Raw genomic sequence first — 17,026 nt, 5'->3', positions numbered from 1 at the left:
AGCGCAAAACGCACTTCTTGAGGGCGCAAAAGTCTCGCAGCTCTCACACGCTGACGCGCTCAACATCTCCGGCTCGGGCGGACCTCTCCATCTCCACCCAAGGAAAAAAAAAAAAAAAAAAAGGAACCCCCCCCACCCCAAAAAAAAAAGGAAAAAAAAAAAAAAAAAAAAAAAAAAAAAAAAAAGGACAGCCACCCTCCAGCCATGTTTGCATCCCGACTTGTCACACTTTACGTGGGCCTGCTGCTTGTTTTCCTCTGGAATATTCCATGTTTCCACTCAGCTGCTATCATCTCTCCATCCGCTCCGAGGAGGAACAGAGGAGTCAGACTCCCCCACCAAAGGTCCATCAAGCTCCTCAAAGACATCTTCGCGTCTTCCCATCACCTGACGAGCCACCATAAAGAAGAGCCCATAAAGGACGACATTGTGCCACACGAGTACATGCTCTCCATTTACAGGACCTACTCGGCGGCGGAGAAACTGGGACTAAACGCCAGCTTTTTCCGCTCTTCCAAATCCGCCAACACCATCACAAGTTTCGTGGACAGAGGAACAGGTTGGTGGGCATCACACTGTGGAAATGACCAGCATCTCACAACTCTTATTCCCAGGAAAATCATCCAAATTCACCTTGACCTTATTACCAATAACTGGAGAAATGACAGTACCATTTTAACTTCACAGTCAATTACTGTAAATTAAAATAATACAATTATTGGCCAGCACAATGAAGCTTTTTACAGTGTGCACAAAAATGGTTTGTGGATATTTACGCACAAAAAGTGTGATTTCCCCTTGTGCATTACGGTAACAGGACTGAAAAACCCAAATTGCATATAAGGAACACGCATGGTTACAGTGACACAATTTTTCCTGAAGAGGAGTAGGAAGAAGCGGATCTTTTTTAACCAAGAAAATACAAACAATATAATAATACAAAACAAGTTGTATCACCAACATAATTTATAGTGTTAATAATGCATACTAGACAATATAATCCTTCTTATATTATTAATCAATATTACAATAAATAACTGGAGGAATGACAGTACCATTTTAACTTCACAGTCAATTACTGTAAATTAAAATAATGCAATTATTGGCCAGCACAATGAAGCTTTTTCCAGTATGCACAAAAATGGTTTGTGGATATTTACCCACAAAAAGTGTGATTTCCCCTTGTGCATTACGGTAACAGGACTGAAAAACCCAAATTGCATATAAGGAACATGCATGGTTACAGTGACACGATTTTTCCCGAAGAGGAGTAGGAAGAAGCGGATCTTTTTTAACCAAGAAAATACAAACAATATAATAATACAAAAAAAGTTTTATCACCAACATAATTTATAGTGTTAATAATGCATACTAGACAATATAATCCTTCTTATATTATTCATCAATATTACAATAAATAACTGGAGGAATGACAGTACCATTTTAACTTCACAGTCAATTACTGTAAATTAAAATAATGCAATTATTGGCCAGCACAATTAAGCTTTTTACAGTGTGCACAAAAATGGTTTGTGGATATTTACGCACAAAAAGTGTGATTTCCCCTTGTGCATTACGGTAACAGGACTGAAAAACCCAAATTGCATATAAGGAACATGCATGGTTACAGTGACACAATTTTTCCTGAAGAGGAGTAGGAAGAAGCGGATCTTTTTTAACCAAGAAAATACAAACAGTATAATAATACAAAAAAAGTTTTATCACCAACATAATTTATAGTGTTAATAATGCATACTAGACAATATAATCCTTCTTATATTATTAATCAATATTACAATAAATAACTGGAGGAATGACAGTGCCATTTTAACTTCACAGTTAATTACTGTAAATTAAAATAATACAATTATTGGCCAGCACAATTAAGCTTTTTACAGTGTGCAAAAAAATGGTTTGTGGATATTTACGCACAAAAAGTGTCATTTCCCCTTGTGCATTACGGTAACAGGACTGAAAAACCCAAATTGCATATAAGGAACATGCATGGTTACAGTGACACAATTTTTCCCGAAGAGGAGTAGGAAGAAGCGGATCTTTTTTAACCAAGAAAATACAAACAGTATAATAATACAAAAAAAGTTTTATCACCAACATAATTTATAGTGTTAATAATGCATACTAGACAATATAATCCTTCTTATATTATTAATCAATATTACAATAAATAACTGGAGGAATGACAGTACCATTTTAACTTCACAGTCAATTACTGTAAATTAAAATAATGCAATTATTGGCCAGCACAATTAAGCTTTTTACAGTGTGCACAAAAATGGTTTGTGGATATTTACGCACAAAAAGTGTCATTTCCCCTTGTGCATTACGGTAACAGGACTGAAAAACCCAAATTGCATATAAGGAACATGCATGGTTACAGTGACACAATTTTTCCCGAAGAGGAGTAGGAAGAAGCGGATCTTTTTTAACCAAGAAAATACAAACAGTATAATAATACAAAAAAAGTTTTATCACCAACATAATTTATAGTGTTAATAATGCATACTAGACAATATAATCCTTCTTATATTATTAATCAATATTACAATAAATAACTGGAGGAATGACAGTACCATTTTAACTTCACAGTCAATTACTGTAAATTAAAATAATGCAATTATTGGCCAGCACAATTAAGCTTTTTACAGTGTGCACAAAAATGGTTTGTGGATATTTACCCGCAAAAAGTGTGATTTCCCCTTGTGCATTACGGTAACAGGACTGAAAAACCCAAATTGCATATAAGGAACACGCATGGTTACAGTGACACAATTTTTCCCGAAGAGGAGTAGGAAGAAGCAGATCTTTTTTAACCAAGAAAATACAAACAATATAATAATACAAAAAAAGTTTTATCACCAACATACTTTATAGTGTTAATAATGCATACTAGACAATATAATCCTTCTTATATTATTAATCAATATTACAATAAATAACTGGAGGAATGACAGTACCATTTTAACTTCACAGTCAATTACTGTAAATTAAAATAATGCAATTATTGGCCAGCACAATTAAGCTTTTTACAGTGTGCACAAAAATGGTTTGTGGATATTTACGCACAAAAAGTGTCATTTCCCCTTGTGCATTACGGTAACAGGACTGAAAAACCCAAATTGCATATAAGGAACATGCATGGTTACAGTGACACAATTTTTCCCGAAGAGGAGTAGGAAGAAGCGGATCTTTTTTAACCAAGAAAATACAAACAATATAATAATACAAAAAAAGTTTTATCACCAACAGAATTTATAGTGTTAATAATGCATACTAGACAATATAATCCTTCTTATATTATTAATCAATATTACAATAAATAACTGGAGGAATGACAGTACCATTTTAACTTCACAGTCAATTACTGTAAATTAAAATAATGCAATTATTGGCCAGCACAATTAAGCTTTTTACAGTGTGCACAAAAATGGTTTGTGGATATTTACGCACAAAAAGTGTCATTTCCCCTTGTGCATTACGGTAACAGGACTGAAAAACCCAAATTGCATATAAGGAACATGCATGGTTTCAGTGACACAATTTTGCCGAAAAGGAGTAGGAAGAAGCAGATCTTATTCAACCAAGAAAATACAAACAATATGATGAAAAAAAAAGTTTTATCACCAACATAATTTACAGTGTTAATAATGCATAATAGACAATATAATCCTTCTTATATTATTGATCGATATTACAATAAATAACTGGAGAAAGGACAGTACCATTTTAACTTCACAGTCAATTACTGTAGATTAAAATAATGCAATTATTGGCCAGCACAATGAAGCTTTTTACAGTATGCACACAAATGGTTTGTGGATATTTACGCACAAAAAGTGTGATTTCCCCTTGTGCATTACGGTAACAGGACTGAAAAACCCAAATTGCATACAAGGAACATGCATGGTTACAGTGACACAATGTGTCCGAAAAGGAGTAGGAAGAAGCAGATCTTATTCAACCAAGAAAATACAAACAATATGATAAAAAAAAAAGTTTGACCACCAACATAATTTACAGTGTTAATAATGCATGATAGACAATATAATCCTTCTTATATTATTGATCAATATTACAACAAATAACTGGAGAAATGACAGTGCCATTTTAACTTCACAGTCAATTACTGTAGATTAAAATAATGCAATTATTTGCCAGCACAATGAAGCTTTTTACAGTATGCACAAAAATGGTGGCAATGATTGTTTGTGGATATTTACGCACAAACAAGTGTGATTTCCCCTCGGTAACAGGACTGAAAAATCCAAATTGCATATAAGGAACATGCATGGTTACAGTGACACAATTTGTCCGAAAAGGAGTAGGAAGAAGCAGATCTTATTCAAACAAGAAAATACAAACAATTTAATTCACTTTTTTTAAAATTACAAACATAATTTACAGTGTTAATAATGTACAATAGATAATATTATCCTTCTTATATTATTGATCGATAATGACAGTACCATTTTAACTTCACAGTCAATTACTGTAAATTCAAGTAATGCAATTATTAGTCAGCACAATGATGCTTTTTACAGTATGCACAACAATGGTGGCAATGATTGTTTGTGGATATTTACGCACAAAAAGTGTGATTTCCCCTTCATGCATTACAGTAACAGGACTGAAAAAACCCAAAGTACATCCAAGGAACATGCATGGTTACAGTGACACAATTTTTCCGAAAAGGAGTAGGAAGAAGCAGATCTTATTCAACCAAGAAAATACAAACAATATAATAAAAAAAAAAGTTTTATCACCAACATAATTTATAATGTTAATAATGCATAATAGACAATATAATCCTTCTTATATTATTGATCGATATTACAACAAATAACTTGAGAAATGACAGTGCCATTTTAACTTCACAGTCAATTACTGTAGATTAAAATGATGCAATTATTGGCCAGCATAATGAAGCTTTTTACAGTACGCACACAAATGGTTGCAATGATTATTTGTGGATATTTACACACAAAAAGTGTAATTTCCCCTCGGTAACAGGACTGAAAACCCCAAATTGCATATAAGGAACATGCATGGTTACAGTGACACAAATTGTCTGAAAAGGAGTAGGAAAAAGCAGATCTTATTCAACCAAGAAAATACAAACAATTTAATTAAAAACATTTTTTAATCACAAACATAATTTACAGTGTTAATAATGCATAATAGACAATATAATCCTTCTTATATTATTGATTGATATTACAACAAATAACTGGAGAAATGACAGTACCATTTTAACTTTACTGTCAATTAATGTAAATTCAAGTCATGCAATTATTAGCCAGCACAATGAAGCTTTTTACAGTATCCACAAAAATATTGGCAATGATTGTTTGTGGATATTTACGCACAAAAAGTGTGATTTCCCCTTCATGCATTACGGTCACAGGACTGAAAAAACCCAAATTGCATACAAGGAACATGCATAGTTACAGTGACACAATGTGTCCGAAAAGGAGTAGGAAGAAGCAGATCTTATTCAACCAAGAAAATACAAAAAATATAACACAATTTTTTTTTTTTATCACCAACATAATTTATAGTGTTAATAATGCATAAAAGACGATACAATCCTTCTTATATTATTGATCGATATTACAACAAATAACTGGAGAAATGACAGTACCATTTGAACTTCACAGTCAATTACTGTAGATTCAAGTCATGCAATTATTAGCCAGCATAATGAAGCTTTTTACAGTGTGATAATACGCGCAAAAGTGGTGGCAATGATTGTTTGTGGATAATTACGCACAGAAAGTGTGATTTCCCCCTCATGCAGTATTACGGTAACAGGACTGAAAACCCAAATTGTATATAAGGAACATGCATGGTTACAGTGACACAATGTGTACAAAAAAAAGTAGGAAGAAGCAGATCTTATTTAACCAAGAATATACAAACAATAAAATGAGTATTGTTTTTTTTAATTTTTATCACCAACATAATTAATAGTGTTAATAATGCATGGTAGACGATATAATCCTTCTTATATTATTGATTGGTATTTTAGTATAATATTATATATTTAAATTGAGTTGCACCTTTTCAGTGCATCATCCAAGCTATTTAATCATTTTACCCTTGCAACTGACACTTTTTGTTTAGTTTTGTTTGCAAATATCAGAAGTTTTAGAGCAGACTTGGGGACAAATGACAATAAAATAAAAGGGCTCAGTATTGTGCAGCCTCAGTGAAGCAGGTGTTTAATATCTAAACATGCACTCAGGCAAAAATGCAGTAATTCTAGTCATTTATTCCCATAGCTTGCAAGTTATCATGAAGGTGTATTTGTCCTCCACTAATATATATTTTTCCAGTATGATGTGATTTGATAGAGGAAAAAAAGAGGAGGAAAAAAAAAAAAAAAGGCCGCACTTTCCCCTGTGATTGTGATGTGATGTGTCACTGGCTCTGACCCCGAGCCGGACCCTCTGAGAGCCGCTTGGCATCGAACGGCTGATTGGAGTATTTGAACCGCAGTCATCTAATTGAGTGTTCATGTCATAACATATCAAACTATTCTCCCATAATGACCCCTTCAAGGCCCAAGATGGCAAATCACCAAATGAAAGAGCAGGGGACGTTGAAAGATATCATTTTGTGCCAAATTCATGAATTATATTGGCACCCAATTGCATTAGAAATAACTAATTATGGGAAAAAACGGTTTATATCAAGCTTTATTGCAGACTCCAACGTCCAATACAAAAAACAAACAAAATACAGTATAAAAGGCATTATCACATACTATTAAAAACAGTGCAGTAAAAGGCATCTAAAAAATAAATAAAGGCAGCAATGAAAAAAAAATATATATACTTAAAAAATGCGTCTACACATCCTATAAAAGGCAGAGTTTCAGTGTTTCCATATATACGATTGGTACCTAAAAGAACTACACCTAGGATTGGTTATCTGTACAATAATATCATTCTTGGCCCCCTGCAGTCTACATATATATTAAACATTACTTTTCTCAAGGTGTTTATCCCTAAGTCACAAAAAAGTGATTTTAAGTTTAAGTTTAAGTGGGAAACATATCCTCCTAATTATGCAATCAAGTAAATAATATAGAAAAATGAATTTTTTCCTCTAATAATATCCCTAAGCTCCAGCTCAATAAATAGCGTTGCATATATTGCAAAGTGTGAATTGCATTGCTCCAAAAAAAAAAAAATTAAAAAAAAAAATCTATATTTAACGGAATGGTGATATTCGTCAAACCTGCTACATTCTTGTGTGTCAACACGAATATGTCAGTAATTTCAACAAGCTGTGCACCCAAAGCGTGCACAGGCGCATTTAAGGGGAATGTTGTCCTTGGCAACGCGGGATGAAATATAAGAGGGGAAGTGCTTTAATGACGAAGATGGGAATTCAGGCTGTTAATTATTTGCTGAACTTGTATTCGATTTTTTTTTTTTTTTTTTTTGGTTCAGGTCTTGTAAAAAAAAAAAAAAGTGGGGGGGAAATGGTAGAAAAGAAAGGTAATGCAGACCAGACGTGCAAAGTAACAGAAATGAGCACAAGGTTTCAATCCGTTTTTTTTGTTTTTTTTTGGTTTTTTTTACGGTTTCACTCGACAGGGTTCACGGAGGGAAACTGACAAGTAGAATCAAATAATCTGCTGAGAATATCGAGTACAGGCCTGTCACTTTTATTTTTCCAACAACCCTGATAGCCGAGGTGAGTGTTCGTTGTAAAGCAGCGCATTTTACGCTATTTTGAAGTAATACCACCACAAGGACAACAAAGCAATATTATTTTGACTATTATTTCACTTTTTTTTAATTTTTTAAATATCATATCTACCTGTTGCAATTCCTTCCCAATTTATATGCACACATTGCAAATCTGCACAAAACTGATCAACATTATATATTTGTTCAATCTATTAATTTCCTTTTTTGCACACAGTTTCTCTGATTGATTTATGAACTATATTTACAGGCCTGCTCATGCATTAATTGTGTATTGTCAGTGTAGTAAACATATATAAATTATTGACAATTAATCACAGTTTTGAATTCGGATTAATCATAATTATTATGAATTATTATCATTATTATTGTTATTATTATTACTGGTTATCACTGGCTTTCAAAATTTAATTAACTTAGAAAAAGACCCTGTTTGGACACAAATCAAATTTTATTGTCATATATATATATATATATATATATATATATATATATATATATATATATATATATATATATATATATATATATATATATATATATATATATATATATATATATATATATATATATATATGACAATACAATAAAAAAATAAAATACATGTATTATGAAATATATATATTATACTTTTTAAAGTCAGATTAATCACACTTTTTCATTTGGATTAATCAAGTTACATGTTATTACTCGCTTGCATACATTCATTAACTTAACAAAAGACCCTGATATTGGGACACAAATCCAGTTTTATTGTCAGAATGTCATAAAGAAACCTTTTTTTTAAATTTTTAAAAAGTATTTTTCTTGAATGCCCCTCATTTATTTACTCAGAACCTGCTAATAGTTTTAGCTGAAGTACTATCTTGGTGTAAGTGAAATGTCATCTTTGCACTGGTGCATAGATGAAATTGTGCACTGACCTTATGATAACCATGATAACCATCCACGGTTAAGGTAAAGGAACATGTGTGGTCAAAATAAACAATATACATTTGCACAGATTTAATACATTGGAACTTGTACAGTCCAAATAAATTGTGTGATTGTGCTGCTTGTGTATGATTATTGGGATACTTATTTGTGATTATTCACATATGTTAACTCAGCCCTTTTTATACATGCACCATTCTAAACATCATAAAACCTGACAATGACAACACATACAGAAATTATGTATATAATAAAAATATTGCACATAATCAAGCATCCCTGAAGTTGCAAAAAAAGGAAAAAAACAAGCCATCACCCACAATATTGACTTTCACTTGAAAGATGTGGCATTAAGATAGATCTAATTAGATTATTGAGTTTGTCGTGGTGGAAAAAAGAAAGTAGCCTGAGAGTAATCGACTATTGGCAGAAAAACAGCGCACAGCAAATCAGTGCAACAATCAAGATTAGATGCTTCCTGCGAGCGGCGTGAACACTGAGTGCTTTGTGTCTCTGCAGCGTTTTAAACAGGTCAGGCGTGACGAATGGGCTGGAAATGAAATTAAAAGGCGCAAAAAAGACCAACAGCTTTGAAGCAGGTGTGCAGCACCCTCCACTCACAAAAAAAAAAATGGGTATCTACTCTTAAATGGATTTTATTCAACATGAAACAGCTTTTCCTCAATATGCATATTCCTCAACGTGAATAAAATATGATTTTATTCGGTTTGAGTCCCACACATCTCATTTTGGTCTGCATTTGAAGAATGTGAAGCCACGTTACATGTTGAACTTGTGCGAGTAAAATGTGGATTCACTGCTGTAAATGGGTACAATTAGGCAATTATCTGTTTCAGGCTGGTTTCTGGTGGGGGTTCATGGGGTCGGAGAGAAGGCCTCTGTGGGAGAATGTAACCCCCCCCCCCACCCACTCCCCAATCCCCTCCCACCCTGAACACTGTACACCCTAAGTGAATCTGACTGCAATTATTTTCTTCTTTTATCCTTGCAGACGATCTTTTGCACTCTACTCTGCGAAGACAAAAGTATCTGTTTGATGTCTCAACCCTTTCAGACAAAGAGGAGCTGGTCGGGGCCGAATTAAGGATATTTAGGAGAGCGTCGGGCGACTCGCAGACGACAGGCCTCTATCGCGTCCGGCTCTACCCGTGCAGCTCGGACGTGCTGCTGGACTCCACGCTGCTGGACCCCGTGGACTCCGCCGAGTCCGGGTGGGCGGTTCTGGACGTGTGGGAGATGTTTAAATCTCACCATCGGAGGAACCAGCTCTGCCTGCAGCTCAGAGTCACTCTGGGGAACTCTGACACCGAGCTGGACCTCAGGGCGCTGGGCCTGGACAGGGGTGGGCGACCCCAGCAGGAAAAAGCCATTCTGGTAGCCTACACCCGCTCCAAGAAGAGGGAGAACCTCTTCAACGAGATGAAGGAGAAGATCAAGTCGCGGAGGTCCACCAAGGAGATAGAGGCGGTGAGGCCCTCGGAGGCGGAGGCGGAGGAGGAAGCCGGGTTCAGAGGAGAGGGGCCCCGGCGGCGGCGGCGGACAGCACTGAGCAACCGTCACGGGAAGCGACACGGGAAGAAGTCCAAATCCAGGTGCAGCAAAAAGGCATTGCACGTGAATTTTAAAGAGCTGGGCTGGGACGACTGGATAATCGCGCCCCTGGACTACGAGGCGTACCACTGCGAGGGCGTGTGCGACTTCCCGCTCCGATCCCACCTGGAGCCCACCAACCACGCCATCATACAGACGCTCATGAACTCCATGGACCCCAACAGCACGCCGCCCAGCTGCTGCGTCCCCACCAAGCTGAGCCCCATCAGCATCCTGTACATCGACTCGGGCAACAACGTGGTGTACAAACAGTACGAGGACATGGTGGTGGAGCAGTGCGGGTGCAGGTAGCGGACAACGGGCACCGAATATACAGTAAAGACTTCAAAAAGGAGATCCATCCCGGGACACCTGAGCGAGATCCACATTGGACGCACGCAAGAGGCGACATTTTGCTATTTATTCCGACTCAGTGCTGGTGAAAATGCACACTTTTCCGCCTTAAAGTGTTATTTCCCAATCATGCAAGAAGTCATCAAACAAGCCCTTGTTTCCTCAGAGTGTCCTTTGTGTGACGGTAGCCCATCGGGTGCCACCGTGCACCTTCTCGTGCCGCGGCTACAGTGGACAGAGGCTTTTTTTTGCCCGTCAGCGTTTGGACTTGCAAGCTCTTGTCGTGCAACCTTGTCTGTAAGGCAGCCCGTAATTGCCTCCGTCCGACCGAAGTCATTAAACGCCCGTGCAAGTGCATTTTTTTGTTGTTGCAAAAAAAAAAAGAAAACAAAGAAGAAAGAAAAGTGGGATAAATGTCACTCACGCTCACACACACGCTCTCACACACACACACACACACACGGCAACGCCTTCAAGAGATTTTTGCCTCACTGCAGAGGTCAGCGAGGGTCATCATGTGCTTTTAGGGAAAAAGGACACACCGCCAGACTTGTGTCTTCTCTGTTTCAGTACAATATTGTTTTTGCCAGTCAGGAATTTTTTTTTTTTTTTTTTGCTGCATCTTTACGAAATGCACTTCCGCAAATAAACTGCGCCGAGGGGCTGCAGCCAGTTTGTCTGCTCTGATGAGGAATATGTAAAACAAAAGACTCGCAAAGAGAGGCGATATTTAAAAATGCACATTAGCTTTGAATGCACTGCTGTTCATTATTTTTTGAGCTGTAAATATTTTGTATAGACGATAACTTTGCAAAAGTGCTCCGAATGAAGAAATGAGAGAGCTGCATTTCTTTGTACATATACAAAATGCACTCAAATTGGTATAATTTCTATTCTATAATTATTTTATTATTTGTGATGTACAGTTTCATGATAATCATATATTTCTTACAGTGATAAGAGTAATTTAAGGTGTATTCATTATTTGTTTTGGCAGAGGGTGGAAAGTACCATTATAATTGTCTACCTCATCATTGCATATAGGTTAGTGTGTAGGTCAGTTAGAGTGTAAAAGAGCTTTTACAGTATATATAAGATCATTATATTCATATATTACTGGATACTATTCCACTCCTTTACTGTACAAATAAAATTCAAAACCAAGTCCACAAGTCCTGTATTTGGATTGATTCGACCCTCCTTTTGCTTTGTGTATTCAAGTCAATAAAACTTTGTTGCAAGTTTTTACTACAGTGAAATATTACCTGACAATCATTTGTTTCTTAAATGTTGCTCATTCCTATATGTGTGTGGACCTAAACATTGCATGTGTCCCCTTTCACATTTGAACTGACATGGTTCCAATTCCCAGGACCTGGGAATCAATATGGGCACACAGTGGTACCAATTTCGGTACTTTTGTGTGTGTTCATGTGGTAATATATGTTAATTTCTTTATAATAACATTGAACAATGAGCTAATAATAATAATACCTGTGTGTCCAGTTGTGATGTCTTGTTCTTTTACAATTCAGTATGCATTCGTTTTAGTTTGTCCCAGGTGAGTTGCTGTCATCGGTCAGTAGTTGACTAGCGTTACGTTGGATGTGGCAGTCTTGTCTTTTGTTGAGTCCTACAAAGTGTTTATACTGTATAGGCTAGATCTAGTAAAAGTTGCGTTTGTTAAAACACATGCAAACTTGATAGCGCACGCTGCTCTACTAAGCTTGTGCGCAGAGGATTGCGTCTCTTATGTGAGCAAAATAGACAGCGTCACCCATTTAGTGTGTTTGTCTTCGTGGATATGCAGAATATATGCCGATTATTTTGTAGAACGGCCAAAATATTGGGAGGAGAAAATGCAAATGTAATTATTTAGCATACACAGTGTGATTTATCAAGACTAAAACTGTTCTGCGGCAAAAGTTGTGAGTCTATATTTAGTACGGCTGGAAAGGACATGAAAACTTGCAGTTTTGTTTGTCCTAAGCATGCTTGTCAACATACTAGGACAACATCAAATAAACATATTTGACATATTGTCAATTCAGCAATATTAGCAATAGTAGTAGACTTTCAGTGCAAGTCATAACAAAAAATAGTAATCAAAATAAGATAACGTGTGTTATTTAAAGTTAAAGTTAAAGTTAAAGTACCACTGATAGTCACACACACACTAGTGAAATTACCCTCTGCATTTGACCCATCCCCTTGTTCCACCCCCTGGGAGGTGAGGGGAGCAGTGAGCAGCAGCAGTGGCCGCGCTCAGAAATCATTTCCGGTGATTTAACCCCCAATTCCAACCATTGATACTGAGTGCCAAGCAGGGAAGTAATGGGTCCCATTTTTAAAGTCTTTGGTATGACTCGGCCGGGGTTTGAACTCATGACCTACCGATCTCAGGGCGGACACTCAAACCACAAGGTCACTGACCAAAATGCTTTTATTTTAAAAATTATAGTCTAACCAAAAGGGAAAATAGAAATGTATTTGACATTACTGGTGAATATTCTCATTTCTCCAGGTGCCCCTCTTGTACGGTAAGGCTAAATCCTTCGGATCCGACACCAGGCTCTTAGACTAGAACTGTCCGAAACATGTCTGTGAGGATGAAGTGATGACATCTGAAACAATATGATCCGAATAGTCCAGTTGTGATCGATTCAATGCTCTGAGAATATAATACATTTTGCTATGATTTGTTCTGATTGGCAAGCAGCATGAACATCAAAACTTTTTAAACAGCATGTTGCATGAAGTAACTCTTTATTAATATTCATACAGGACTTCCCACAGGACTGTGCATTGTCGTCTAATTTGCATTGTTGGCCATGACGCATGTGCATGCAATTGTAATGGACGCAGTAGGAGAGAGGAGTAGAGTTATGTTTAAACTACCAATGAAGTTTGGTCCGTCTTTTTTTTTTTTTTTTTTTTTACTGTTACAAACAAGACAAAGCACTTGCGAGTGCTTTTAAAATCGGGGCATGGGCCTACAGCGATAGGTGCTTTGATGTCTGAGTTTTGAAAAGTCTCCATTAAGACCAGAAAAAGTGATATGCGAAAAAGCGAGGAAGTTAATATGTGATAATTAGCTACAGTAGCTAAATCTCAACTGGCACCATAAAAAACGACATACATTTACAAACAACATCACACATGTTTATTTACAAGACCAGTTGACAAACATGGCAAAATAAAAAGTAATCCCCCTGAGTGAAGTACAGGTTCTTCCGCATAAAAAAACGGTAACGTAATCTAACCTGTAAACATGTCTGATAGGTGTCCAAGTCTACAATATTATTCTGGCTAAGGATAATACAATAATGGGAGTGAAGAGGCTTTCTGTGTAAAATGTTCAAGGCTTTCTTGAAGGGACTTGATAGGTTTTAAAGTGCTCTCTGTCGTCCAAGTTGTGTGTATGTGAGTAATTATGTTAAATATAGCCGTAAGTCGGTAAGTTAGCAACACTGAACATTCCTGCTAGGTATTCTTATTCTCTGGCAGACCATGCGCGCAAAGGGGTGTTAAAAAGTGGAATTACGCTGCATCGGGATTATAATGATCAGCTACATACAAATACAGCCTTGTTATATATGTTATTAAACATGTCATATGAAATATGAACATTTAGGGCTAAATCTATTCGTGACAGTCCAAAATGTATTTGTGGTCCAGTCACATAGGAGCAATTCGTCTTGTAATGACTTCATGTGAAACACGGCTCATAGGTAGTCTTGCAAAAGTTATAATCTTGGCATAAAAGGCATACTGCACATACAAGTGTTGTTTGGAGTGATAAAATACTGCAGAAAGCAGTGATAATTGGAGTGAGACTCTGATTTGGTTAAAGAGGACCTAAGATTATTTTAATCTACATTTAAAACACTTCCCTGTGGTCTAGAATCTAAACAATGTGAATCGGACATGCTTTGGTGTAAATGTTGCTCTCTTTATACCTGTAAAAATATATAGTCGAGGTTTCTGTGGTTTATCCGTTATACAGTGCTCAATACCGTAGTAGAGCGGAATATACGTTAGGTCAGGAAAAAACACAGAGGCTATTTCATCCCTACAAGCCTGTTTTGCAGGTTTCCCTGCTCTTTAGGTCAGGAAAAAACACAAAGGCTATTTCATCCCTACAAGTCTGTTTAGCAAGTTTCCCTGCTCGTCAGGGGATTTCATTTCCCCGAAGAGCAAGGAAACAGAGATTTCATTTCCCTGAAACAGGCTTGTAGGGATTAAATAGCCTCTGTGTTTTTTCCTGACTTAACGCTCTGTAAAAAAATAAATAAATATATATATATATACTGTATATATATATACGTACATACACTACCGTTCAAAAGTTTGGGGTCACACTGAAATGTCCTTATTTTTGAAGGAAAAGCACTGTACTTTTCAATGAAGATAACTTTAAACTAGTCTTAACTTTAAAGAAATACACTCTATACATTGCTAATGTGGTAAATGACTATTCTAGCTGCAAATGTCTGGTTTTTGGTGCAATATCTACATAGGTGTATAGAGGCCCATTTCCAGGAACTATAACTCCAGTATTCTAATGGTACAACGTGTTTGCTCATTGGCTCAGAAGGCTAATTGATGATTAGAAAACCCTTGTGCAATCATGTTAACACATCTGAAAACAGTTTAGCTCGTTACAGAAGCTACAAAACTGACCTTCCTTTGAGCAGATTGAGTTTCTGGAGCATCACATTTGTGGGGTCAATTAAACGCTCAAAATGGCCAGAAAAAGAGAACTTTCATCTGAAATGCTACAGTCTATTCTTGTTCTTAGAAATGAAGGCTATTCCACAAAATTGTTTGGGTGACCCCAAACTTTTGAACGGTAGTGTATATAAATCTTGAAGACGAAGGTCACCGCTGTTTTTTTCCCCGCACAAAAAAACTTCATAAACATGATAGATTCCCCCGGTCACAACATTAGCTACATCTGTCCACTCTCAAATCCATACAGAGCTGCACAAAAAACCTGCCTTTACCAGCATTTACAGTATGTCAGTACATGTCGCATGTCGGTGTTATTATGATCATGCCACGATTAGATCAAAATAATACTTTCCAAGAAAAAGATACACCACATCTACTCAAAAAAACTGAGGCAACAGATTAAAAGCAATGTTATCAATTACATTTCACAATGTTCGGTATTGAGTAAATGTTAAATAATTCAGACCCTTTGTTGCTTGTATTTCGTGACGTGACTTTTTTCCCGGAAGTGAAAAACAGTGGTGGTCAACCAAGCCAAGCACAACTATCTGAGGACACAAGAGGCCTACAACTTCCTGTAAAAATAAGCTACGAGCAACAAATCAAACTATGCAATGGAATAGATCCCTTTACCTTATCATAAAAAGATTTGTCGAGTGACATCAAAGATTTTTCGTCGGTCGCGTTCACAGACATGTGTAACTATTCTACATGACAATACAGATAAAAACGTGGAAAAGCATGGAGGTCTACAACTTCTTTGTGTGTGGCTGGGTCAAAGAAATTGGTATCAAGACTCTCCCAGATAAATCATGCATTGTTTTTGCTCGGGTAAGTTTGCATTTCATGATTTACCTTAGCGTCCAAATAAGCCATGTTTGTTGTTGCTCTTGCACGCGCTGTTTACGAGTATGCATGTTTACTCCCCGTGATTATCTACAGATATTTATAGATGTCAACATTGTGAATGTACTGAAATCTTCATTTATGTTTGCTGCTTTTGGTAAAAGCTTAACTCTTTTAGGTTTTGCTCACATTTGCTTTCTTTTATTTAGACTCGCCATGTTGGTGCTTTTTCGAAACACTCGTAGCAAACATGTGTTTAAGAAATACCAATAATATCAAGATAATACTTAAATGGGAAATACTGAATGTCCAAAGTATATCAACAAAGTGATTACTGCAAACCTGTGCATTCTTCGACTCTGCTCCTTTGGACTGGAGCGAGTGCCACTTTTGTCGTCATCATTTTGTAAAATCTTGCACTATTCTGCCATTCTTGAAAACCTCTCGAGGAACAAGGAAGAAACTTTTATCCTTTTTGCGATTTAAAACGATTCGTGCGGCCCGAAAACGACACAAGCATAGGGCAGTTTTCTTCGAGAAAGGCTAAATGCCGCCCAGTGCCCATTGAGAACAGTTTAATGAGCCGGAAGTGACGTCCTTTAAAATCAAGCAATAGTTACTAATTTAATATGAGTAGATTCGAACAGTAAAACAATGAAAAACTAACTACGGAAAATGGAATGTACTCTATTCAAACAGCACATTCACTTCTCTCAGCTGGGATTTAACGAGCAAATATCAGATTGCAAAACTGCCACTCTCCCGACTGAGCCATGTCCCCGCATAACTACATGCAACACATGTTAGTGATA

The 17,026-nt window shown here is 36.6% G+C and overlaps 1 protein-coding gene across 1 annotated transcript; it reads left to right on the top strand.

Moving 5' to 3' along the window:
- The first annotated feature begins 181 nt into the window (after nt 1–181).
- On the top strand, nt 182–11,801 carry gdf6a (growth differentiation factor 6a). Its single transcript, XM_062064320.1, has 2 exons — nt 182–559; nt 9,682–11,801. The coding sequence occupies exons 1-2, from the start codon at nt 205–207 to the stop codon at nt 10,590–10,592; spliced, it is 1,266 nt and encodes a 421-aa protein (XP_061920304.1). The 5' UTR covers nt 182–204; the 3' UTR covers nt 10,593–11,801.
- Nucleotides 11,802–17,026: the final 5,225 nt, after the last annotated feature.

This window comes from Entelurus aequoreus, linkage group LG11 (genome assembly GCF_033978785.1).
Source record: "Entelurus aequoreus isolate RoL-2023_Sb linkage group LG11, RoL_Eaeq_v1.1, whole genome shotgun sequence".
NCBI lineage: Eukaryota > Metazoa > Chordata > Actinopteri > Syngnathiformes > Syngnathidae > Entelurus > Entelurus aequoreus.
Note: the sequence above shows the minus strand (reverse complement) of the source record. Positions and strands in the feature narration are given on the sequence as shown.

Excerpts from the sequence above, each read along its gene's own strand:
- gdf6a (XM_062064320.1), top strand. The coding sequence starts at position 205 with ATGTTTGCATCCCGACTTGTCACACTTTACGTGGGCCTGCTGCTTGTT. Across the intron at positions 560-9,681 it reads TTTCGTGGACAGAGGAACAG|ACGATCTTTTGCACTCTACT; the intron begins GTTGGTGGGCAT and ends TTATCCTTGCAG.